The sequence below is a fragment of the Salmo salar genome, chromosome ssa25 (assembly GCF_905237065.1).
Source record: "Salmo salar chromosome ssa25, Ssal_v3.1, whole genome shotgun sequence".
Lineage (NCBI taxonomy): Eukaryota > Metazoa > Chordata > Actinopteri > Salmoniformes > Salmonidae > Salmo > Salmo salar.
The window spans coordinates 39,392,551-39,418,832 of record NC_059466.1 but is presented as its reverse complement, the minus strand read 5'-3'; the positions used below and the strand labels follow the sequence as shown (position 1 = coordinate 39,418,832).

General features: G+C 45.8%; 2 protein-coding genes and 2 long non-coding RNA genes across 6 annotated transcripts in view; all 4 read right to left on the bottom strand.

The window, feature by feature from the left end:
• Positions 1-221: 221 nt before the first annotated feature.
• Positions 222-1,503, bottom strand: LOC106586743 (uncharacterized). Its single transcript, XR_001324243.2, has 4 exons — positions 1,182-1,503; positions 1,022-1,081; positions 716-858; positions 222-613 (listed from the first exon to the last, which is right to left on the bottom strand). It is a non-coding gene; the product is annotated as an uncharacterized lncRNA (long non-coding RNA).
• A 4,636-nt stretch (positions 1,504-6,139) lies between these two features.
• On the bottom strand, positions 6,140-8,583 carry LOC106586744 (uncharacterized). Its single transcript, XR_001324244.2, has 3 exons — positions 8,046-8,583; positions 7,788-7,925; positions 6,140-7,578 (listed from the first exon to the last, which is right to left on the bottom strand). It is a non-coding gene; the product is annotated as an uncharacterized lncRNA (long non-coding RNA).
• Positions 8,584-8,879: 296 nt separating this feature from the next.
• On the bottom strand, positions 8,880-12,494 carry LOC106586782 (proteoglycan 4). Its single transcript, XM_045707284.1, has 4 exons — positions 11,399-12,494; positions 9,964-11,096; positions 9,752-9,872; positions 8,880-9,627 (listed from the first exon to the last, which is right to left on the bottom strand). The coding sequence occupies exons 1-4, from the start codon at positions 12,054-12,056 to the stop codon at positions 9,422-9,424; spliced, it is 2,118 nt and encodes a 705-aa protein (XP_045563240.1). The 5' UTR covers positions 12,057-12,494; the 3' UTR covers positions 8,880-9,421.
• The window catches only part of LOC123723803 (CRACD-like protein), a 26,012-nt gene continuing 12,192 nt past the window's right edge, over positions 12,463-26,282 (bottom strand). For 2 of the 3 annotated variants that reach the window (XM_014174404.2, XM_014174405.2), the window contains exons 4-8: positions 25,732-25,864; positions 23,435-23,599; positions 23,154-23,222; positions 22,827-23,051; positions 12,463-12,709 (exon numbers count right to left, since the gene is read on the bottom strand). In XM_014174404.2, coding sequence (XP_014029879.2) covers positions 12,506-12,709; positions 22,827-23,051; positions 23,154-23,222; positions 23,435-23,599; positions 25,732-25,864 — 796 coding nt within the window. In that variant the 3' untranslated portion in view covers positions 12,463-12,505. The remainder of the gene's footprint in view (positions 12,710-22,826; positions 23,052-23,153; positions 23,223-23,434; positions 23,600-25,731; positions 25,865-26,282) is intronic. The other variant, XM_014174407.2, reaches the window with a different exon arrangement.

Here is a 26,282-nt window from a genome sequence, read left to right as displayed (position 1 = left end):
AGTCAAAAGTGTTCGCTGCTCTGGCACCCCAATGGTGGAACAAGCTCCCTCACGACGCCAGGACAGCGGAGTCAATCACCACCTTCCGGAGACACCTGAAACCCCACCTCTTTAAGGAATACCTGGGATAGGATTAAGTAATCCTTCTAACCCCCCCTCCCCCCCAAAAAGATATAGATGTACTATTGTAAAGTGGTTGTTCCACTGGATATCATAAGGTGAATGCACCAATTTGTAAGTCGCTCTGGATAAGAGCGTCTGCTAAATGACGTAAATGTAATGTAAAATGTATATACATTAGTAGTGCAGTAAGGTGACAGAACTATTGCATTGGTCCGGTAGACAAAACGGATTTCAGTGTGTACAGAATATGAATAACTGTTAAGTGTGTGGTTGAGTGCAGTAGTCAGCCCAGGCTGTTGGAACAGTCTTGTGGTTTGGTGGGGTAGAAGCAGGCTTTGAGACAGGTTGTCCGAGACTTGATGTTGACCCTCACTGCAGCGAATCCCTGTGCGCCGCCTCCAACCGGAGGCCCCTTTCAGGTAACGGGTGACCTGAATCTGGACCCCCTCATCTGTGGCATGCCGGATTGCATGGTTCTTCCGAATGGCTCCTATACACAAAGTAAGAACATTGAGTTACATTTGAATCGCACCTGTAGTTACGAGTTTAAGAATATTCTTAAAAAGTAGAGAAAACAAGTAACACAACTTACGGTGAATAACAGTCTTCAGAAACCAGTCCCTGAAACAGGCCTTATCCCCTGTCCAGGTTGTGGCAAGACTGACAGAATACAAGGTAGCATCCGCCACACTGTCCACTTCAGGTCCTTGGCCCCATTACAGACAGAAACCTAAGCTACAAAATGCAAGAGAATTATTAGAAATTACACACTATGTTAACATATTTCCCTCCCCCACCCCCTATATTTTATATACGTTTATTGTGACAGTCTAAAGATAGATGGCAGATATTTCCAATAAGTATTTACATTTAAGTTGGTAACAGTTTATGTTATTACCTTCATGTCTGCAGCCCAAACATGGCACAGTTGGCCCGTCGTAATGCTTCACTCCTGTCCCTGTTTGAAACAATAACGTTACTTACATTGAAATGAAGTAAATACTGTGCAAGAACAGATAGGCAGTCTTATCTGGGCAAGTGAATGTAACGTTACATACCTCCATGGCTATCACATCCACATGGTGCTGTGGTGAATACGATGCTGGGGCTGGCCATTACTGGCCAGATGGCAAACTACCCAACTTAACCGCATTTACCATAATTTAGCTAGCTAGCAACAGCCAAGTTTATGTTTCTAGCTAGCTAGCTAGCTAGTTAAGCTCGCTAACGTTAGCAAGTAACGTTAACTAGTTAGGCAATCTAGCGTTATTGTCCTCATTGACGTTAACATTACACAAGTAACACTACTCACAAATGAAGAAAAGCAGTAAATGTTAGTTACTTGAGCAAACTGACTTTGCATTCCAATCTGGTAAATTAACAGAATATAAACTAGGTTTAACTTGATAAATAAAAAAATAAAAACACCAGCTAAGCTATCTAGCAAACGGGGTCTATTGTCTCCTGCAAATGAGCCACTCCATGCATGATTCAAAATCCAGGATAGTGAATTGGTGCTCCATCTATCCATAACCGACTGAATGGGTGCTGCTAGTGTGTTATTGTTTGGTATTTCCAAATGTTTAGTTGTGTAAAATAATAATAATTTTGTTCCAAAAGCCTGTGGAATTTCTTTGGTTTGTAAACTCGATAGAAGATGGTAACAAATAACTTCCTGTTGAGGCTTTTTGGCTACTTCTGTGGTGTTTAAGAGGTACGTAGTGATCAACACTTTTCTTCAAGTGGGTACAGCGGTTTCGTGAGTGACATTTATTCTTAGAAAGGAACCGTTTGTATTGCCTCAATTATATAGTATATTAAATCAATGGCAAAAATGTAGGCTATTTTTGGCCATAGTCAATATATCATTAATCTACTTAAACTAAAGCATTAGGTGTAACACAGGTGCAAAAGCAGCCTGCCAAGCAAGGGCTTATGAGTGGAGGCTATCCGACAGAGATGCAAATCTGGCCCCAGATTCACAAAACACTTCTTATGCATAAACTTAAGAAGCGTCTTAATAAAAATAATAAGCTCATAAGATAGTTCATGAGTGCAATTTTTCTTAAGAAGGTTTTGTGAATCTGGGCCCAGGTCTTGAACTTTGCCATTTGCCCACTTGTAGTAGAAATGTATAGCCTTGGACATAAAGGCTACGGCAAATAGCAAGCGGGATCACATTTTTTGCTATCTGGGATCCCATCCCTGCATTGAGGTATGTTTTCTGACCCATACCTCAAGCCAGCTCCATTGTGTCGTAATGTAACCATGATTGCGTTCCGACACCAGCGCAGCTCAGTGTAAACAAGCATAAGGTAGAGTCGGAACCTGCTGGCTAGTTATCTAATTACTTGATACCTGCAATCTAAATTACAGTACAACCATTAAAAACTACATTTGCCACACTTACCCTCTGGTATTTTTTATTTAACTAGGCAAGTCAGTTAAGAACAAAGTCTTATCAACAATGATGGCTTACCGGTGAACAGTGGGTTAACTGCCTTGTTCAGGGGCAGAATGACAGATTTTCTTTTTTACCTTATCAGCTCGGGGATTTGATCCGGCAACCTTTTGGTTACTGGACCAACGCTCTAACCACTAGGCTACCTGATGCCCTAAACTGTTGTCTGAAATGCATTTATTCTCGAAGGTGGCCAAATTACGGTTTTCAAAGGAATAATCACTGCACTGGTCTCCCAAACATCTGTCAACCATTTTTGACACCATTGGTTGCCAAGTATTAACCGTCAACACGCACCTGCGCTGTGCAGAATTTATGGGATGCTCGAGCTAGTAAAACACACACCACTCTTTAAAAAATGTTTTATTCAACCTTTATTTAACTAAGAAAGTCAGTTAAGAAGAAATGCTTATTTACAATGACGGCCTACTCCAGCCAATCCCTAACCCGGATGACGCTGGGCCAATTGTGCACCGCCCTATGGGACACCCAATTAGGGTTGCAAATGTAACAGTGTAGGTTCCGTCCCTCTCTTCGCCCCAACCTGGGCTCGAACCAGGGACCCTTGCACACATCAACAACTGACACCCCCCGAAGCATCTAACTAGCCATTTCACATCGGTTACACAAAGGATCGGAAACTTTCCGGTAAATTTCCAGAATTATTCCGGAAATTTTCCATGGGAAGTTAAGCCCTGGAATTTGGGTAATTTTGCTAAAATTCATCAAATATTTTAGCTTAACAGTGAACCTTTTTTGTGGGATACACAAGGCAATTATAGGTCTTGTGGCATATTTTGGTTAAACCCTCTGCGTGCACAGTGCACTCTTCCATCACATGTACAGCGGATTCTCAAGATCTTGCACACTAATGAGATGCTATTGAGCCCACACTACTACACTGTCTGAGCCAACGACTACATGCTTTCTGGTAAGTTTTGATTACAATGCTGGGTGGGGTGAATATATTTTACATGACATACATTATTTTTTGTTAACTAGTAAATAGTAGCCCACAGCAAAGTGTGTTTAAATCATTTCTAACTTGTTAACAATTTCTGCTAGTTTTTGCTGCCATGTGGGTTTTAGCTTGCTTGAGCCTGCTAACTGAGGAGTGTTAATTCACCTGTTTCCATACATGTTTCATTTTAAAACATTTATCTTACAAAGGAGTTGTTTAATCTAACTGCTTAAATACTTATCTGTACATGGAATTGTATTTGGGATTTTTTTACAATATTTTTCCTAATCTTTACAGGAAAATGCCACGGGCACTATGTGATGTGTGGAGACATTTCACTGCAGCTAATGTAGAAGGAAAGCTGTGTACATTTGCAAATACAAACCAAATCATATGTGAAGAATGCAACAATGATGCAGAATAATCTGGCCAAGTGCATAAAGTTCCCTCAGCACTCACAACCTCTGACAAAAGTCCCTATACTTCTATTTGAGGTGAAAATGATGAATCAGACACCTTATCGATAGCAACAGCTCATGGTCCTCCTGGAATGTCTTGCTCGAGCTGTGTATGCAACTGGTTCACCTCTGATGCTCAAAGACCATGTGTATTGGAAGAGATTTCTGAATGTTCTTTGCTCAGCATACACACCTCCAACCAGACATGCTTTATCTACTAATTTGCTGGATGCAGAGTTCAAGTGAAGGTCAAGCAAATCATAGCGAAAGCAGTCTGTATTGCAATCATCTCTGATGGGTGGACGAATGTTTGTGGGCAAGGAATAATTAACTACATCATCTCCACCCCTCAACCAGTATTCTATAAGAGCACAGACACAAGGGACAACAGACACACCAGTCTCTACATTGCAGATGAGCTGAAGGCAGTCATCAATGACCTTGGACCACAGAAGGTATTTGCACTGGTGACAGGAAATGCTGCGAACATGAAGGCTGCTTGGTCTAAAGTGGAGGAGTCCTACCCTCACATCACACCCATTGGCTGTGCTGCTCATGCATTAAATCTACTCCTCAAGGACATCATGGCACTGAAAACAATGGATACACTACAAGAGAGCCAAGGAAATGGTTAGGTATGTGAAGGGTCATCAAGTTATAGCAGCAATCTACCTCACCAAGCAAAGTGAGAAGAATAAGAGCACTACATTGAAGCTGCCCAGCAACACCCGTTGGGGTGGTGTTGTCATCATGTTTGACAGTCTCCTGGAGGGGAAGGAGTCTCTCCAAGAAATGGCCATGTGGACAGCCCCATCAGGAGGATCCTCCTGGATGATGTACTTTGGGAGAGAGTGGTAAGCAGCCTGAAACCTATAGCAGTAGTCATTGCACGTATTGAGGGAGACAATGCCATTCTGTCTGATGTTCAGACTCTGCTTGCAGATGTAAGAGAAGAAATCCGTACTGCCCTGCCCACTTCACTGTTGCTCCAAGCAGAGGAAACTGCAGTTCTGAAATACATCAAAAAGCGTGAAGACTTCTGCCTGAAGCCCATATACGCCGCAGCGTACATGTTGGACCCCAAGTATGCTGGCAAGAGCATCCTGTCTGGTGCAGAGATCAACAAGGCCTATGGTGTCATCACTACCGTGTCTCACTACCTTGGCCTGGATGAGGTCGAGGTTCTTGGCAGTCTGGCGATGTACACTTCCAAGCAAGGGTTTTGGGATGGAGATACAATATGGCAGTCGTGCCAACATATCTCATCAGCCACCTGGTGGAAGGGACTTTGTGGATCTGAGGCTCTTTCCCCTGTTGCCTCCATCATCCTCCAAATCCCAGCAACATCAGCCGCCTCAGAGCGCAACTGGTCCTTGTTTGGGAACACGCACACCAAAGCACGCAACAGGCTGACCAATACATGGGTTGAAAAATTGGTAGCCATCCTGGCAAATTTGAGGCTTTTTGAGCCTGACAAGGTTGGAAAGTGACAGTGAAGATGAGGCCTCAGAGTCTGATGTTCAAGAGGTGGACATTGAGGAGGTCCAGGGAGAAGACATGGAAGCCTGAGAGGAAGACAACCAAAGCTTTAGTTTCTAGACTATCATTTTACAGATGTATGTTGAAAACGTTTTTGGGAGATGCGATGGATCACTGGGGATCATTCAATATTCCCTTTCTTTTGTTGTTCAGTGAAATCATCCCATGTGAAGAGTCAACTCATTTAATTAAAGTTCAATTCGTAACTAAATCGTTTTTTAAATTTCTATTGGAAGGATTTAATCATTTGCAATTATGTCTACTTATGATAAGGTAAAAGGTTTATGTTTCTGTCTCCATATGATATGGTAAATATATCCAATGCAAAAAACATCTATATTTAAATGGTATTAATATTAATTTGCATATATTTCCGTTAATTCCCACGGAAAATGTCCACCTCTGAATACTCCCCAAAATGTGCAACCCTACTCCCCATCACGGCTGGTTGTGATACAGCCTGGAATCGAACCAGGGTCTGTAGTGATGCCTCTAGCACTGAGATGTAGACCGCTGCGCCACTCTGGAGCCCACTCTCTTCAGCACCAAAATCCCAAAATACTGTTTGACAAATTAACAAATACATTGACAACAAAATTAGAAATACTGTATGCAGTTTGGACTGAATCGGTCCAGTATTTATTTACCAAAGACTAAAATTGTTTTAATAATGTGTAGCCAATTAAACTCAACGCCGCGACTAGTGTGGACGTACTGGAAACACGAGATTTCAGCAATCAAAGAATAGCCTGCAAGTGCAACCAAAATACTTTTTGAAAAGCAGTTAATATAGAAAAAGGCATTTTGATCGGTGCATAATTAGGAGCATACCTACATTGACAGTGGTTCAATTATAAAAATGAAAAATCATAACACTTTATCAGCTTTAGGCTACTGCATCAATACCGCGATTGAAAGACTGGGAAAACATGTCCATTATTTGACCTATGCAGAAAATAGAAATGTGACTTGACAACTCAAGATCAGAGTCAATCTATTGTCCACCAGACATGAGCCTGTTTTAGCTAGGTTTTTGGTTTGTCATTGTCTAGCTGTTGGACAGAAGATTATGTGAAAAAGCTTTGTGGTAGCATTGGATAAACAACATCTGCAAAGCAAGTAAATCATTCTGTACATTTAACAATCTCCAGTGTCTGCTTAAAGGCATCTATATCTACGTCTGTATATTCACATTCTGAAGCTTTCCCTTGAACTGGATGACATCTTACATTTGTTGTTACTCTGCATGAGCCATGGTAAGACCACACTCTGCCTAGAGAAGGTCTAAACCCTCTTCATATTTCCCATCTCACTTCAAAATATTCCAGAACAAAAGCTTCTAGAGCAGGGCTATTCAACTCTTACCCTTTTCTGTTCCATCTGAGAATTAATTGCACCCACCTGGTATCCCAGGTGTAAATCAGTCCCTGATTAGAGGGCAACAATGAAAAAACACAGTGGAACTGGCATCTAGGTCCAGAGTTGAGTTTGAAGGTTCTAGAGCCTCCCATTATGTTGTGTTTGTGGTGATGAATGTGATGACAGCTGCTGTGCCATACAGGGAGGCACCAGTCTTGTATTGGTACCGTGTGTTGTATCTGACACGGTGTAGCAGATTTCATATACATTGTGGATGAAGTTCCTCTCAGTAGGGTGTGGCTTTGAAGTAGTCTTCCAGGGGGATGAGTGACACTCCTCCGACCCAATCCTGGAGCCAGACCTGGGTTAGCTGCAGCTTCATCAAGAACCAGTTGTGTCCCACTGGCCATTTCTTCATCACAGGGTGTCGACGAGCAAGAGCATTTTACTCAATAAACACGCAGACAGGTATGCTAAGTACAAAGGCTCACACACATTGCACATATGTAGAGACAATTGGACAGACACTCAAAACATGTTCAGGGAGGACGAACAATTAGTGTGCCCTGCGCACACACCTGGAGAACATGGCCTTCTTGGCGAACTCCACCTCCACCATCTTGCCTGTCAGAGTCAGTCTGGCACAGCGAGGGTCCTCAGGATCATACATCTGCTGCCTGGGGAGACATAACAATGTTGAACCATAACACAGACATACACGCAGCAAGCCTTAATGTGCCACTTCAATGTATTACTGGATGGGGACCCAAGAGCTCCCAAGTGGCGCAGCGGTCTAAGGCTCTGCATCTCAGTGCTAGAGGTGTCACTACAGACCCTGGTTCGATCACAGGTTGTATCACAACCCACTACACACTCTCCATTCTACCTGCATTAGTCTCCCTCTGCCTCTGAGAAAGTGAGCGAGGCGAATGGGAAGCTTCTCAGGTCTGCTACAGTCCATCAGGGTGACGTAGAAATAGAGGACTCCTGTCGAGAAGATATTCCCAAAAGGAAGGCCCTTTATCTGTGGACACAAAATATTGTTATACACAGGCTATACCTGGCTGTTATCTGAACACAACACATGATACTAAATGTTGAGTGATAATGTGCTTCATGGAGCAATTGTAATGTAGTACTGTACCTTGTCTTGATGGTGGTGAGATATCCTCAGCCGCTGTAGTGGGCCATGTATCTGGCGGTCCTCGCCGTCTCCTGGTGAGGGGGCACTGGCATCTCCTCCATCTGATAGGAGAACACCCTGGACGCAGAGGACACGGGCGCTGCATCCTTGGTTTTCGATTTGACGCTTTCTTTGGGCTTCTCCGCACCATCTTGTAACACCAAGTGCGGTTATGCCGGTTTCCAAAGCCCGCTGTTGTCCACTAGCACAACGGGGGCGACCTCCTACTCGGACACGGGGTCGTTGGACGCGACAGCCCAAGAGTTCCTAAGAGTGTAGCGCCAAATAATACCTGGGAAAGATGGTATGTCTTCATAAAACTTTGAGAAGTTGTCTGTTTAGTGAATCATGTATGTGTGTTTTCGTATTGTAAGCAGAGAGCGATAGGCGGAGACACTAGTTGCGCAAGGGGTAGACAAGAATTGCCACAGCGCCACCCCCTGGTACAGCACGTAATGACTGGGAGAATGTCGCCCTCCGTTCTGAAATTCTCCCAGGCCAGAACTAGTCATACATGCTGCTTTAAATGTGGTTTGACACATTTTATATTTCTGTGCAGCTTTCTGAAGTCCTACATTGTCTTTGAATAACCAAAATAGTTTTGATATTAAATGCTTAAATCATTTTGTGTGTGATTATATTTGTCCTATTGGAAATGTTTTTTTTTGCATATCCCGACTCCACCTGAGACACCTGTGGGGAGTGAGTTCACAGACAGGGTACTTTTAATACTCTGTTTGTATAGTCAGCAAAAATACAATGACAGACAACTGTCTTATTGACAGAAAACACACCGATATATCAACATTTATTACAACTACTGTATCATATAAATGATTTATTTCTGATGAAGCATTCATAGATAATTCAAACAATATTATTTCCATCTCCAACATAAGCCCAGACTTTGGGGAAAAAAATATGTTTGGATCAAAACTCAAAAGATAAGAACTTACTGACAGAAAACCAATCAGCTTCATAGTTATCCCATACAAGAAACATGAAGTACAAACGTTGTTTCGCAAACACAGCACGTCTGTACATTCAAGGGAAGCATGTTTCGACCAATAGCTGTTGCTTCCAAGGTCAATTAAATTCCACTTCAATGAACTCAACATCTCACTTTGTCATTCAGTCTCTCTACATTCCCATCACTACCATTGTTGATGTTTCTTTCCCTCTGTCACTCTCACAACTTACAAAGGAGCTCTTGTCCAGAGCAATTAGCAATAAGTGCATTCAAATAAGGAACTCCCCCTTCTCTCTTTTTATCTCCCTATATACAGTACATATCCCCCTGACGCTCTCTTTCTTTTCTTTCTTTCTTTCTCATTCTATCAGTCCATGGTCTTGTCATTCCAGGCCATTGACTTCCTCTTGGCCAGTTCCATCCAAGATGGCTGACCCCCGCTGTCAGAAATGGTCTGCAAGGGGGATGATAACGAAGGTGATGATGAAGGAGACAATGAAGTTGGCATGTTTTTCCTCAGCCATTTGTCCTCTCGGTCTGCAAGTCTGCCTGCCACTATGGTTGGGCTCGATTCTAAGAGGGGAACACAGAGGCTGTTAGGATGACCATAGAAATGAATAGGACACTATCTTAATGGCTACTATAACATATAAATCAGTCACTATTTCAACCATCCAATGTGTTAACATCGCTCTACCTGGCCTCCTGTCGAGTTTAGCATCTTTAGCGTCTCTGTGAATAGTTGTGGCTTTGGGAGGAGCAGCCAATTCAGCCGTGGGCTGAGACTCAGGTGGGGTTCTGGTTCTCCTGAGCTCTACCTGTATTGGGGAGGAGTGAGAGTGAACTGAAACTCTATTTGATTGACACCTCTGTTCTCAGATGATGTGTGAGAGAGAGCAGGGATGTTACCTTGCTTCCAGCAGGAGGGGTCCACTCTGCCCGTTTCTCCAAAAAGGCTGCCGTCCCTCCCACAGTCAATGGCCTGTCCCGGTCCACCCTCTCCTCTGTTGACACAGCCGCCCCCTCACTATTCCTGTGGTCGCTAGGGAACTTCTCACCTCTCACTAGGAGTTGGACTGGGGTTGTTGTTGGAGCTAAGGCTGGTTTGGGCTGGGGGATAGGGTTGAGACCTTGTGCGCTCCAAGGGGGCTGGCTGGGTGTGGAGCGTGGGCTTGACGAGAGGGTAGATGGGGCCGGTGGCTGAGTGGAAGTTGCACCCATTGGGGCGATCCGTAGTGTTATTTGGGCTTGGGTCTGTGGAGTGGAGCACAGGGTGGGCTGGTTTGCTCGTCGGCTGGACTGTGGGGTCACCTGAGACACGGAGCGTTGTGTAGACTGGGCTAGCGGTTGAGTAGCGGTTGGTTGTGCTGCTCGACTGTTGATTTGGTTGGACGTCTGTGTTGATGGTTTTGAGTTCTGTGTTGATTGTTGTGTCATTGTTTGTGGTTGTGTTGCGTTCTGTGTCTGTGGTGTTTTGGTGGTCTGCAGGTGTTTTGTGGTCTGTGTCACTGGTAGCTTTGTGGTCTGAGCCTGTGGTGGCATTGTGGTCTGTGTCACTGGTAGTTTTGTGGTCTGTGTGGGGGCTTGTGCTGCTGTCTGTGGTGGTTGCACTGCATTCTGTGACTGCAGTAGTTTAGCAGTCAGGGGTTGCATTGTGGTCTGTGATTGTGGTTGTGTTGTGGTCTGAGCCTGTGGTGGCGTTGTCGTTTGTGGTTGTGTTGCATTCTGTCTCTGAGTTTGCATCACAATCCTAGCCAGTGACGGTGTGTGTGGTTGCGTTGTGGTCTGAACCTGCGGTTGAGTTGGGGACTGCATGCCGGTGAACTCTCTGGGCAAACTGCTGGTGAAGAGCTGCTGGAGGCCCCTGGTCTTCCCCCATGCCATGCTCATCCACGATACGGCAGCCTGGGGTGCCGCCTGGGGGGCAGTCGGGGGGTTCTGAGGGGCTGAGGAGGTAGCCTGGGCGTCTATGGGTAGGCCAGGCAGGGTTTGGTCCTCTTTAATGAGAGGTGAGGGGGTAGAGTGGGCGGGGGTTGCTGTATCTAAGGGAGGAAACAGGGGGTTAGACACATTCACATGATCAAACAGCACTGGTGGTGTTTTAACCAGCACAGTAACAGTCTATCATTCCGGTGTAGCCTGTCATTCTTATTCTAGTGCAGCATATCTCCTTCATTGGTTAACTGCCCTGATAACATAGAGATTGTATATTCTGTAGAAGTGTAGCTGGGGACAAAGTCCAGCACTGACATCCCTATCCAGTAAACACATGACTTCCTGTATATCATGTTCATTATTTACCCACATGGCTGAATATTCATCCATTTCACAGAGCGGGTCTCACCTGCTTCTCTGAGGGAGCCAGCCATTCCCCTGGGTGACGACAGTGTTGTGGGGGCATCCCAGTTGTTTGTATAGAGCTTTTTGGGCATGGAGTTAGCCCTGGTTGGAGGGGTGTCCCGAAGCCCCTCAAACCCGGTGGGTTTTGAGGAGGGAGTATAAGGGGCAAGAAGGAGAGCGCCCACCTCTGCACTGTGACGATTTATCTTGAGATCTGATTGGTTGGTGGTTGCCTCTGCCTGTACCCTCGGAGAGAGAGAGATGGAGCGAAGGTTCACGCCAAATGCAATTTTTCCATCTACCTCTGTCTCCTCCTTTGCTTCCACTGCATCCTCCACTCCCTCACCGCTCTCCTCCTCCTCCTCCTCCTCCCCTTCCGAGACTTTCCCCCCCATATCGATGGCAGTCAACTCCTCTTCTTTGGGCTTGTCCCTCTCCTGCCTGCCCCTCTGCTGCTCCTGCCCCCTCTGGCTGGCGTTTGAGGGGGTCAACTTTACCTCTGTCCCCTCCTCCCTCCCCTTCCTCTTCGCCCCATCCCCAGCCTGCTCCACTACTACCAAGAAACCACCACTTCCCATCCTGGGTGTTTCTCGCCCCTTGGCTGAGTTGATGGAGAACAGGAAGGGCCCGGAGCCTGGCTTCGGAGCTCCTCCAGTAGACATTGGCTCTGCCTGACCTGTGTCCTCCTGGCCTGCAGGTGGCTGTGTGGTACTCTGACCACCAGCCCTAGCCTCTGACTTGCTCCTCAGAGAGGACGTTCTGAGAGTCACCACTGAGGTCAGGCTAGCTGTGGGCCTGGCAGCAAGGAGTGGTTCGTCTTTGGGGCTTCCCTCGGTGCTGGAGGTAGAATCCGTTACCCCACTCTTGCTCAGGACATCCCTCTTGGTTTGAGATGGGTCTAGGGGCTTGGGGTCTCTCAGGGACTGGTTCAGGGTCTGTTGTTGTGGAGTGTATCTCAGGTCCTGCACTGTGGTCACAGATGAGGGCTGTGGCTGTTTAGCTCCAGGTAGCTGGCGGGTCACAGGGGCAGGGGAGACAACTGGAACCCCAGGATGGGGCTGCTCTTGTGGGGAGGGCTTGCAGGGGAGGGTGGGTTTTTTTGGGGGACCCCTCAACCTCTGTGGAACTCGACTTTAGGGGTGTCAACTCTGGGGGTGCAGTGGGGGTGGTCGACCCCCCTTGTTGCACCTTTAGGATCAGGGTAGAGTGACAGCGTAAACGTGTTCTCCCCCCCGGTAATGGCAGGCCCTTCCTCTTCTTCTATCAAGGGTTGGTTAAAGTTGTTGAGACTCTCTGAGCGTGGTCTCGACTCAGTCTGGAGAGAGAGCGAGAACGAGAGAGATTCTGTCAGACCTGGGCCCTGACAGTAAATCTCAGTAAGACAAGAATAATGGTGTTCCAAAAAAGGTCCAGTAACCAAGACCATGAATACAAATTCCATCTAGACACCGTTGCCCTAATGCACAGAAAAAACTATAAATACCTCAGCCTAAACATCAGCGTGACAGGTAACTTCCACAAAGCTGTGAACGATCTGAGAGACCACTGTGACTGACCCAAAATTAAGGAAATATTTGACTGTGCAGACTCAGTGAGCATAGCCTTGCTATTGAGAAAGGCCGCTGAAGGCAGACCTGGTGCACACTGCCCACAAAATGAGGTGGAAACTGAGCTGCACTTCCTAACCTCCTGCCAAATGTATATTAGAGACACATATTTCCCTCAGATTACACAAACCCACAAAGAATTCGAAAACAAATCCAATTTTGATAAACTCCCATGTCTATTGGGTGAAATACCACAGTGTGCCATCACAGCAGTAAGATTTGTGACCTGTTGCCACAAGAAAAGGGCAACCAGTGAAGAACAAACACCATTGTAAATACAACCCATATGTATGTGTATTTATTTTCCCTTTTGTACTTTAACTATTGGCACATCATTACAACACCGTACACCGTATATAGACATAAAATGACATTTGAAATGTCTTTATTCTTTTGTGAGTGTAATGTTTACTGTTTATTTCACTTTAGTTTATTATCTATTTCACTTGCTTTGGCAATGTAAACATATGTCTCCCATGCCAACTAAGCCCCTTAAATTGAGAGAGAGAGTATCACTAAAACTACACAGAAATACACTATGGAAAAAGAAGGAACAGCACGTCAGAAATCAGCTCAATGTAATTAAAGAATCAATAGACTAACCACTTCTGGGAAAATTGGACAACACTAAACAAACAACAACAGGAAGAGTTATCTATCGAAAATAGAGATGTATGGATAAACAACTTCTCCAATCTTTTTGGCCCTATAGCAAAGAACAAACAGCACAAACATACACATGATCAAATACAAATCTTAGGATCACCTATTATAATATACAGAGCACAAATTCCAATTGGCTAGACTTAAACACTTTAACATCATCCTTAGCTATAGCATCTTCCCCAATATTTGGAACCAAGGACTGATAACGAAGGTTACGTATGTAACTACGGTTGTGTGAGCTATATGGATCACTCCAATATATTTGTATCAGTCCTCGGCAGAGGGATACATCCGAGGTGAGGATTTACAGATTTACTCCCGTGTACACCTGTGTCACGGCTTGGGTCCGCGCCTATATATAGACCGCATGGCCGCGACACACGTTCTCTACATCATTTTTGAGGCGCCTCTAGCGCCGTAGATGATTGGAGTGATCCATATAGCTCACATAACCGTGGTTACATACGTAACCTTCGTTATGTTTCACTATATTGGATCACTTCAATATATTGGTATACCCGTACCAGATTAGTCGGTGCTACAGGGACCTGGCCAGCCAACGGCAAAGTCCCAGCGCGGGACCGAGACGCAGGGGCCGTCAATGTGGAAGGAGGGCCCCGGCACAGTCCCCGGAAGGGGAGGTGATACCGGAGGGAGGCCCAGACTCCCCTACCACTGCCGGGGGGTTGTAAGCAGAACCTTCGGGAGGAATGAATGGTTGGGGCGGAGAGATATACTCCTCCCACCGGGTCCATCCGGTAGCACTCAGAATTTACCGAAAAAGCATGGAGCTCACCCAACCTCTTCATGGAAGTAATCGCTACCAAGAAAACCACCTTCATAGAGAGGTGTTTCAGGGAGGCAGACTCCAACTGTTTGAAAGGCGGCTTTGCCAAAGCTGCCAAGACCACATCCAGATCCCAGCTCGCCATTGAGCGGGTCCTAGCTGGATGCAGTTCATAAACCTGGAGAACAAGGGATAGCGCCCCACCGGCCTGTCCATCCACCCCACATGGAAGGCAGATATTGCGGCAAATACCCTCTCAGTGTAGAGGCTGCCAAGCCCTCATCCAAGCCAGACTGCAGGTGGAGGACATACTGCACCCTGCATGACTCGTGCACAACCTCAATACCAGTGCACCAAGAGCAGAACAACCGCCAGTGCAACTGGTATGCTGCGGTTGTAGCCGGTGCCCTTGTGCTCTGCATGGTGTTTATTACGCCCTCCTGTAGTCCAAACATGGACCATTGGTGCCGTTCAGCAGCCAAGCCCACAGACTGAGGCAGTGCAGTCTCGGACGCCACAGAGTTCCCCCGGCAGGTTGGGTCTCAGGGGCAGTTGCCAAGGTGTCCCAGACAACAGGGACAGGAGAAGGCTGAACCAGGGTCGTATGGGCCAGTATGGGGCACCCAGGAGCAGACGATGCTCCGCCATCCTGGTCCTGTCCAGCACATCCTGGATCAGAGGAAAAAGATGGGGGAATGCGTAAAGCTCCAGCCCTGGCCAATCGTGAGCCCGAGCTACCAAGCCCAGAGGCCCTGTTGTACATGGAGTACCACAGGGGGCAGTGTGTATTGCCTAGGGAGGCAAACAGGTCCCAAACTTGTCCCACAGGTGCTGCACGACCTGGGGCTGTAGGCTTCAGTCCCAAGATGGCAGGCCCTCCCTCGAGAGCATATCCGCTGCCACATTCAGGATGCCAGGTACATGTGCTGCGCGTAGAGACGCTAGATGTCCCTGAGCCCAGCGAAGGAGCTCCCGTGTCATCAGATGGAGGCGGTGGGACCTCAGGCCACCCTGATGGTTGATGTAAGCCACCACTGTGGTGTTGTCCGTTCTCACCAGGACATGTCTTCCCTTCAGATGTGGAAGGAAAGACCGCAGAGCCAGCAGTACAGCTCAGAACTCTAGTGTATTGATGTACCTGCTGCTCCGAGGGGGTATCCAACAGTCGCTGGCTGACCTGCCCTTGGTCACACCCCCCAGCCGATCTGGGAAGCGTCTGTGCTGACCAGCTCCTGACGGCACATCCTCAGCATCTCCACCCCATCTAAGAAAAAGGAGCGACACCGCCACCTCAACAATGAGGCACTGTGTGGTCACCCACAGCTGGCGGTGACGGTGGCGCTTCGGGTGCAGCCGGTGGGAGTTGAACCACTGCTGAAGAGGCCGGAGATGGAGCAGGCCCAGGGGAATCAGCAAAGAGGCTGCCGTCAGCAAGCCCAACAGGCATTGGCAGGTCAGGGCGGATACCACCTGCCCCTGCCGAAAGTGGTCGAGGAAAGATAAGATCGCCTGAACCCTTCTGGTGGGCAGGCGTGCTTTCATGAGGACTGAATCCAGTTCTCTCACCCTCTGGGTGGGCATCAGATGACTCTTCTTGTCGTTTACAGTAATGCCCATCCCGCCGATTTGGGTCAGGAGCATGTCTCTGTCTGACAGGACCTGGGTCCTGGTTGGGGTACAAATCAGCCAATCGTCCAGGTAATTGAGGATCAACAATCCTCGTGATGTTTTAGGTGCCAGGACAGCGTCCATGCACTTTGTGAAAGTGCAGGGTGCCAAGGAGAGGCTGGAGGGAAGAACCATGAATTCGTAAGCCGTCCCTTCGAAAGCAAATCGGAGGTACTGCCAATGAGCTGGGTGAACAGGAACATGGAAGTACGCATCCCTCAGGTCCAGTGTCACAAACCACGCGGGCTGTGGACAGCATGTGGAACCTAAGTACCCATTACGGTTGCGGAGGTCCAGAATCGGTCGAAACCCTCTGTTTCTTTTTGGGACTACAATAAGTGGAGTAGAACCCACCTAGCCGTTCTGATGTCTCGATCCTGCACATGGCACCCTTATCCAGGAGTGAGGAGATCTCCAGCCGCAGGGTTTTCTTCAGGGGCCACTGTGGTGACATGAAGGCCCCTGAAGGACGGTGGCCAGAACTGTAATTGGAGTTGGTAACCCTAGAGCACTTTGGCAAACACCCAGGGGGTCTCCACACCCTCCTCCCACTTTGCCCTTTGAGACCGGGAGAAGCGGCCGAGGCCGGGGAAGGGTGTGTTATGGGTCCTGCTGGGGCCCGCCTCGCCTCTGGCGCGCCGAGCATCTGGCACCCCCAGGCACGTCCCTATGGCAGTGACGGTTGACACCATCACACCTTTCACAATGGGAAGGCATAAGCTCAGCCAAGGTGTCATGGTGTCCATAGTCGGGTACTCCCAGAGGCCCGAGTGACTCCACGCACGCAACATAACTCCATGGTCTAGTCTCTGCTGTGAGTCGGAAGCTCCCCCTGGCAGAGGCCCAGCTCTCCTGCAAGGCCTCGCGGAACTCAGCAGAGATGGGGACAGATGGAGAGTCATCACTGTCCACCAGTTTGTTGTCCAGTGCAGTGGCTACCCGAGTGAGTAGGCTCCTCATATCCTCTCGAGCCGCTGGGGGCAATGAAGCCCCGCTGCCGGCTTCTGATGGCCTGTCAGCCTGGTAGCCCCACTCACAGTGAACAGTGCCAGTATCGTCCCCCAGGAACAGCCTGGCCAACGGGGAACAGCTATTGCCACCATCGAAGCTATCAACCTCCTGATGCAGGGCATGCGCCCTCTGTTCAAGGTGGTCCCAGCGATCTGACTCATGCTCCCGTCCAGGACTGGCATCAGAAGGGCCCAGTAGAGAGGCCTGCAGTGGCTCTGGCCACGCTTCCTGGGAGGGGTACTGGGCCCAGTAGAGGGACTAACAGCTCGCTGTGCACCACTCCTGAGGGAGGGAACTCGTCCCCAGTCTGAGCCCAAGCCTGGCCGACCCACTTGCGCATGGCCTCCAATCGCGCCAGGCGCAGGCGTTCTGAGAACACCACACAAAACAGGCATCCAGTAGGGCGCTCCATCGCCCTCTCCGAGGTATACAGGGTATACATCCAAGCCAGCAAGGCCACGGAGCAGGAGTCCGATGCCCTGGGAGAGCTTATGTCGTAACCTGCTTGGAGGAATAGGAAGCCGGTGAGGGATAAATTACCCAGTACCTCTGCAAACACAGGGGAAGACCCCTGTGGGAAAAACAGGCAGCCAAAAACACAGCAACCAGGTAATGGATTTGATTTATATGTATTTTTTTAATATTTTTTTTTGTTACTGCAATATTACCTTTAATATCCAAGCAGTAAAAAAAGCACTGTATAATGGAGTAACTCCATTAAGGAACTCCAAAGTTAATGTCTCAACGTAGTGGAAGCCCACCACGATACTCTTACACTCTGCAGGGGAAAGAACAAGAAAAAAACCCTGCAGGGTAATTAGCAGAGAACCCGCGCCTATGGCGTGGGGAGCAGCATGTTAACGCAATTCACAACACACACATAGAACAAGCCAGTCGGCAAGTTGTGTTCGGTAAATTACAGTTTGTGGCAGCAAGAACCACCATACTAATGGATGCACACAGAGTCGTAGTGTAACGCTAACAAAACACAAGTACAACAAACCATGGGTGGAAGATACATATCAACCGTGCGCAGCGAGTGGAGCACTCAAGAGGAGGGGCTGGCCATGTGGCCAGCTGCACCAGGCTGCAAACAGCCAGTGAGTATACTTCCATGCAAGATATTACACTTACCAGTGACTTACCAAGCGATCTTCAGAAAGTTTGTACCTCAAACCATATGGACGTCCGCCGAGAAAATGAATGAGAACGTGTGTCGCGGCCATGGGGTGTGTATATATGGGGGCAGACCCCAGCCGTGACACAGGTGTACACGGGAGTAAATCTGTAAATCCTCACCTCGGATGTATCCCTCTGTCGCGAAGTGATACCAATATATTGGAGTGATCCAATATAGTGAAACATAACCCCAATCCACAAAAGTGGAGACATATTTGACCCCAATAACTTCCGTGGGATATGCGTCAACAGCAACCTGGGGAAAATCCTCCGCATTATCATTAACAGCAGACTTGTACATTTCCTCAGTGAAAACAATGTACTGAGCAAATGTCAAATTGGATTTTTACCAAATTACCGTACGACAGACCACGTATTCACCCTGCACACCCTATTTGACAAAGAAACAAACCAAAACACAGTCTTCTTCCTGGTATGGCAACTGCTCGGCCTCCAACAGCAAGGCACTACAGAGGGTAGTGTGTACAGCCCAGTACATCACTGGGGCCAAGCTTCCTGCCATCCAGGGTCTATTTACAAGGTGGTGTCAGAGGAAGGCCAAAAAAATTGCCAAAGACTCCAGCCACCCTAGTCATAGACTGTTTTCTCTGCTACCGCACGGCAAGCGGTACCGGAGCACCAAGTCAAAGTTCAAAAGGCCTTTTAACAGCTTCTACCCCCAACCCATAAGACTCCTGAACAGATAATCAAATGGTTACCCAGACTATTTGCATTATCCCCACCCCCCATTTCTACGCTGCTGCTACTCTGTTTATTTTCCATGCATAGTCACTTTACCTCAACCTACATGTACATATTACCTCAAATACCTCGACTAACCGGTGCCCCTGCACATTGACTCTGTACCGGTAACCCCTGTATATAGCCTCGCTACTGTTATTTTATTGTTGCTCCTTAATAAAATAACAAATCATATTTTTTATTTAATATTTACATCAGTTTATTTTAGAAAATACTTTAACATGTTTTTTCTTAAAACTGCATTGCTGGTTAAGGCCTTGTAAGTAAGCATTTCACTGTAAGGTTTACACCTATTGTATTCGGAGCATGTGAGAAATGCAATTTGTTTTGATTTAATGCTTTGTTGATTTAAAAAAGCTTTTGACTCAATTTGGCATGAGGGTCTGCTATACAAATTGATGGAAAGTGGTGTTGGGGGAATAACATACGACATTATAGAATCTATGTACACAAACAACAAGTATGTGGTTAAAATGAGCAAAAACACACACATTTCTTCCCACAGGGCCGTGGGGTGAGACAGGAATGCAGCTTAAGCCCCACCCACCCTCTTCAAGGTGGAAACTGAGCTGCACTTCCTAACCTCCTGCCAAACGTATGACCATATTAGAGACATATTTCCCTCAGATTACACAGACCCACAAAGAATTAGAAAACAAACCCAATTTTGATAAACTCCCATACAGTTGAAGTCGGAAGTTTACATACACTTAGGTTGGAGTCATTAAAACTTGTTTTTCAACCACTCCACAAATTCCTTGTTAACAAACTATAGTTTTGGCAAGTCGGTTAGGACATCTACTTTGTGCATGACAAGTAATTTTTCCAACAATTGTTTACAGACAGATTATTTCACTTATAATTCACTGTATCACAATTCCAGTGGGTCAGAAGATTACGTACACTAAGTTGACTGTGCCTTTAAACAGCTTGGAAAATTCCAGAAAATTATGTCATGGCTTTAGAAGCTTCTGATAGGCTAATTGACATCATTTGACTCAATTGGAGGTGTGCCTGTGGATGTTTTTCAAGGCCTACCTTCAAACTCAGTGCCTCTTTGCTTGACATCATGGGAAAATCAAAAGAAATTAGCCAAGACATCAGAAAAAAAATTGTAGACCTCCACAAGTCTGGTATCTCAACTTCCGGCGCCGACAGAGATGGCAGCCTCGCTTCGCGTTCCTAGGAAACTATGCAGTATTTAGTTTTTTTTATGTATTATTTCTTACATTGTTACCCCAGGAAATCTTAAGTTTTATTCCATACATCCGGGAGGAACTATTGGATATAAGAGCAACGTCAACTTACCAACATTACGACCAGGAATATGACTTTCCCGAGGTGGATCCTCTGTTTGGTCCACCACCCAGGACAATGGATCGGATGCCAGCCGGCGACCCAAAACAACGGCGCCGCAGAAGGGGCAGATGGAGCGGTCTTCTGGTCACGCTCCATAGACGGGCACATCGCACACCGCTCCCGAGCATACTACTCGCCAATGTCCAGTCTCTTGACAACAAGGTAGACGAAATCCAAGCAAGGGTTGCCTTCCAGAGAGACATCAGAGATTGTAACGTTCTTTGTTTCACAGAAACATGGCTCACTCGGGATACGTTACCAGAGGCAGTACAGCCACCTGGTTTCTTCACGCATCACGCCGACAGAAACAAACATCTCTCTGGTAAGGAGAAGGGCGGGGGAGAAACTCAAGTCCTTTTGTTCACCTGACCTAGAATTCCTCACAATCAAATGCCGACCGCATTATCTACCAAGAGAATTCTCTTCGATTATAATCACAGTCATGTATATCCCCCCCAAGCAGACACATCGACGGCCCTGAAAGAACTTCATTGGACTCTATGTAAACTGGAAACCATATCCTGAGGCTGCATTTATTGTAGCTGGGGATTTTAAAAAGGCTAATCTGAAAACAAGGCTTCCTAAATTTTATCAGCATATCGAATGCGTGACCTGGGCTGGTAAAACCCTGGATCATTGTTACTCTAACTTCTGCGATGCATACAAAGCCCTCCACCGCCCTCCTTTCGGAAAATCTGACCACAACTCCATTTTGTTGCTCCCAGCCTATAGACAGAAACTAAAAGAGGAAACGCCCGTGCTCAGGTCTGTTCAATGCTGGTCCGACCAATCGGAATACACGCTTCAAGATTGCTTCGATCACATGGACTGGGATATGTTCCGGATAGCGTCGGACAATAACATTGATGAATACGCTGATTCAGTGAGCGAGTTTATTAGCAAGTGCATCGGTGATGTTGTACCCACAGTGACTATTAAAACCTTGCCCAACCAGAAACCGTGGATTGATGGTAGCATTCGCGCAAAACTGAAAGTGCGAACCACTGCTTTTAATCAGGGCAAGGTGACCGGAAACATGACCGAATACAAACAGTGTAGCTATTCCCTCTGCAAGGCAATCAAACAAGCTAAGCGTCAGTATAGAGACAAAGTAGAGTCGCAATTCAACGGCTCAGACACGAGAGGTATGTGGCAGGGTCTACAGTCAATCACGGACTACAAAAAGAAAATCAGCCCCGTCGCGGACCACGATGTCTTGCTCCCAGACAAACTAAACAACTTCTTTGCTCACTTTGAGGACAATACAGTGCCACCGACACGGCCCGCTAACAAAACCTGCGGGCTCTCCTTCACTGCAGCCAACGTGAGTAAAACATTTAAGTGTGTTAAGCCTCGCAAAGCAACATCTCAAGACATCAGTCAGGAAGTTAAAGCTTGGTCGCAAATGGGTCTTCCAAATGGACAATGACCCCAAGCATATTTCCAAAGTTGTGACAAAATGGTTTAAGGACAACAAAGTCATGGTATTGGAGTGGTCATCACAAAGCCCTGACCTCAATCATATAGAAAAGTTGTGGGCAGAACTGAAAAAGTGTGTGCGAGCAAGGAGGCCTACAAACCTGACTCAGTTACACCAGCTCTGTCAGGAGGAATGGGCCAAAATTCACCCAATTTATTGTGGGAGGCTACCCAAAACGTTTGACCCAAGTTAAACAATTTAAAGGCAATGCTACCAAATACTAATTGAGTGTATGTAAACTTCTGACCCACTGGGAATGTGATGAAAGAAATAAAAGCTGAAATAAATCCTTCTCTCTACTATTATTCTGACATTTCACATTCTTATAATAAAGTGGTGATCCTAATTGACCTAAGATAGAGAATTTTTACTAGGATTAAATGTCAGGAATTGTGAAAAACTGAGTTTAAATGTATTTGGCTGAGGTGTATGTAAACTTCCGACTTCAACTGTATCTATTGGGTGAAATACCACAGTGTGCCATCACAGCAGCAAGATTTGTGACCTGTTACCACAAGAAAAGGGCAACCAGTGAAGAACAAACACCATTGTAAATACAACCCGTATTTATGTTTATTCATTTTCCCTTTTGTACTTTAACTATTTTCACATAATATGACATTTGAAATGTCTTTATTATTTTGGAACTTTTGTGTGTAATGTTTACTGTTAATTTTTAAAATTGTTTGTTTATCTATTTCACTTGCTTTGGCAATGTAAACATATGTTTCCCATGCCAATAAAGCCCTTAAATTGAAATTGAGAGAGCGAGAGAGAGAGCAAGGGAGCGAGAAACTGATCATAGAGCAAGTGTATCCAGTTAGCATTGTGATATTTCCTGAGCCTTCCTCTGTATGTGTGAGATCCAGAGGCAGAGCCCCATGTGGTGTTGGTATGCTCAGGCAGGACTCACCATGTTCAGCCTTTTGTTCTTGGCGCTGGCTCTCTGGTTCCTGGGTTTGATGGACATGCGGTGGCGGGCGGCAGAGTTATCCAGGCAGGGGGTGAACTGGGCTGGGGTGCTGAAGTCCAAGGCAGGGGAGAAGACAGAGTGGGGGGCAGATGGGGTGGGGGGCACGGAGTTGGTAAGAGGTTTGGGCACGGGGGAGAGGGGACGGGACAAGGGTTGGGAGGAGGCCTATGAACAAATAAAACACAGGATAAACATCTGGATCTATGACAACTCATAGTTGATATCAAGTGATATAGTGAGTGACACGCAAACAGGAAAAGGTATAACCTGCACTTCCTTCTCACTTCCTGTTCCTGCTAAACTCAGAGAGCTATGGTGCCTGGGAGGGGCAGGGAACTGTGGAGGAAAAGGGAAGGGTTTGGGTGATGCACAATGGCTGATGAGGAATGAAATGTTTAACTACTGTTTCTGCACTGCTGGAATATAAACATAATTACTTATTCAATTAGAGAAATGTGAGGTATGGAGGGTTTGTTAAGGGTATGGAATTTGTGGAGGTTGGAGATCGGATGGAGAGAGTGCCTGATACAGGTGGGTGATGGGCTGACCTTGTAAGATAACCCCCTGGGGGCTCTGTTGTTGCCTATGGAGATTTCGGGGGGGCTGTGGGGCAGACCATCGTCCTCTGAGCTGCCCCCCAGGTCCTCGGGATGTTTAATTGGCAGAACCAGTGGGGGTGGGCCTAGATGCATGTTCTGCTGCAGCAGCTTCATCTGGCCAATCAGAAAAAATACAGACACCTCGCTTGAGATCCACTTGGTAACCCATTGACATCAATTCCTGATTTACACAGAAGAATGAGGGTCTATGCCATGGGGGTCCAATCCATTCAAAAAAAAATAAAATATATATATATATATATATATATATATATATATATATATATATATATATATATATATATATATATATATACACACACACACTACTGGTCAAAAGTTTTAGAACACCAACTCATTCAAGGGTTTTCCTTTATTTTTACTATTTTCTACATTGTAGAATAATAGTGAAGACATCAACACGATGAAATAACACATATGGAATCATGTAGTAACCAAAAAAGTGTTAAACAAATCAAAATATATTTTATATTTGAGATTCTTCAAAGTAGCCACACTTTGCCTTGATGACAGCTTTGCACACTCTTGGCATTCTCTCAATCAGCTTCACCTAGAATGCTTTTCCAACAGTCTTGAAGGAGTTCCCACATATGCTGAGCACTTGTTGGCTGCTTTTCCTTCACTCTGGGGTCCAACTCATCCCAAACCATCTCAATTGGGTTGAGGTCAGTGATTGTAGAAGTCAGGTCATTTCATGCAGCACTCCATCACTCGCCTTCTTGGTCAAATAGCCCTTACACACCCTGGAGGTTTGTTGGGTCATTGTCCTGTTGAAAAACAAATGATAGTCCCACTAAGCTCAAACCAGATGGGATGGTGTATCGCTGCAGAATCCTGAGGGAGCCATGCTGGTTAAGTGTGCCTTGAATTCTAAATAAATCACTGACAGTGTCACCAGCAAAGCACACCCATACCATCACACCTCTTCCATGCTTCACAGTGGGATCATCCGTTCACCTACTCTGCGTCTCACAAAGACACGAAGGTGGGAACAAAAATTGAACATTTGAATTCATCAGACCAAAGGACAGATTTCCACTGGTCTAATGTCCATTGCTCGTGCTTCTTGGCCCAAGTAATTATCTTATTTTTATTGGTGTTCTTTAGTAGTGGTTTCTTTGCAGCAATTAAACCATGAAGGCCTGATTCACGCAGTCTCCTCTGAACAGTTGATGTTGAGATGTATCTGTTACTTGAACTCTGTGAAGCATTTATTTGGGCTGCAATTTGAGGTGCAGTTAATTTAAATGAACTTATCCTCTGCAGCAGAGGTAACTCTGGGTGTTCCTTTCCTGTGGCGGTCCTTATGAGAGCCAGTTTCATCATAGCGCTTGATGGTTTTTGCGACTGCACTTGAAAAAACTTTCAAAGTTCATGAAATTTTCTGGATTGACTGACCTTCATGTCTTAAAGTAATGATGGACTGTCGTTTCGCTTTGCTTATTTGAGCTGTTCTTGACATAATATGTACTTGGTCTTTTACCAAATAGGGCTCTTCTGTATACTACCCCTACCTTGTCACAACACAACTGATTGGCTCAAACACATTAAGGAAAGAAATTCCACAAATTAACTTTCAACAAGGCACACCTGTTAATTAAAATGCATTCCAGGTGACTATCTCATGAAGCTGGTTCAGAGAATGCCAAGAGTGTGTAAAGCTGTCTTCAAGGCAAAGTTTGTCTACTTTGAAGAATCTCAAATATATTTTGATTTGTTTAACACTTTTTTGGTTACTACATGATTCCACGTGTTATTTCATAGTTTTGATGTCTTCACTATTATACGACAATGTAGTAAATAGTAAAAATAAATAAAAACCTTGGAATGAGTAGGTGTTTCAACTTTTCACTGGCACTGTAGATATATATGGCTAAAACCAAATCAAAACTGTGTAGAAATTATAATGTACATACATTTATACAGTTTATTGATGTGCCCAGCTCGATAATCACCCAAATTAAAGCTAGAAATTCATGGAGTATCGAAAATTCCAAAAACGATGGATAGAGAACTATCTTTTGCTCATCTTGACAGCAAGAAAATATAACACATTTTCAGTGCGGCCTCCAGACCTCGTTGAAGACCCCTGGAGCAAAATGAGTTTGACACCCTGGTCAATGGGGTTTACTTTGAGGTGTGGGACTCCTTTTGAATGGGGTTTGGACCTTTAGATGCATATGCAGGTCTCTAGATCGAGGGTTCTCCATGGAATGCAGACTCACCTGCAGTTCTTTGATCCTGCCTTGGACGTTCTCCTGGGATAGAACTCTGGGCTGCTCCGGACTAGACAGATCCTGGTTGGGCAGGAAGATACTGTCATGTGACAAAGCTCGTGATCCCAAAACGACTGAACACCTGGTAGAGGGATGGAGAGAGGAGGGAATATGGATATCATTGAATCAATGCTACATTTGTAAACACACATGCATTCACACACAGTGGTGTAAAGTAGTTAAGTAAAAATACTTAAAAGTACTGCTTAAGTAGTTTTTGGGGGTATCTGTACTTTTAATATTTAGATTTTTGACAACTTTTACTTTTACACCACTAAATTCCTAAAGAAAATACAGTGCCTTCTAAAAGTATTAAGACCCTTTGACCTTTTCCACGTTTTATTAAGTTACAGCCTTATTCTAAGACAAAGCAAAAACAGGTTTTTAGAAATTGTTGCTAATTTATTAAAAATAAAAACTGAAATATCACATTTACATAAGTATTCAGACCCTTTACTCTGTACTTTGTTGAAGCACCTTTGGCAGCAATTCCAACCTTG

Bases quoted from the DNA above. Each gene is read 5' to 3' on its own strand.
- LOC106586782 (XM_045707284.1), bottom strand. From the start codon at position 12,056: ATGTCTACTGGAGGAGCTCCGAAGCCAGGCTCCGGGCCCTTCCTGTTC. The intron at 11,097-11,398 runs GTGAGACCCGCT...TTCCTCCCTTAG, and splicing joins TGGCTCCCTCAGAGAAGCAG to ATACAGCAACCCCCGCCCAC. The intron at 9,628-9,751 runs GTAGAGCGATGT...TTCCCCTCTTAG, and splicing joins TAAACTCGACAGGAGGCCAG to AATCGAGCCCAACCATAGTG.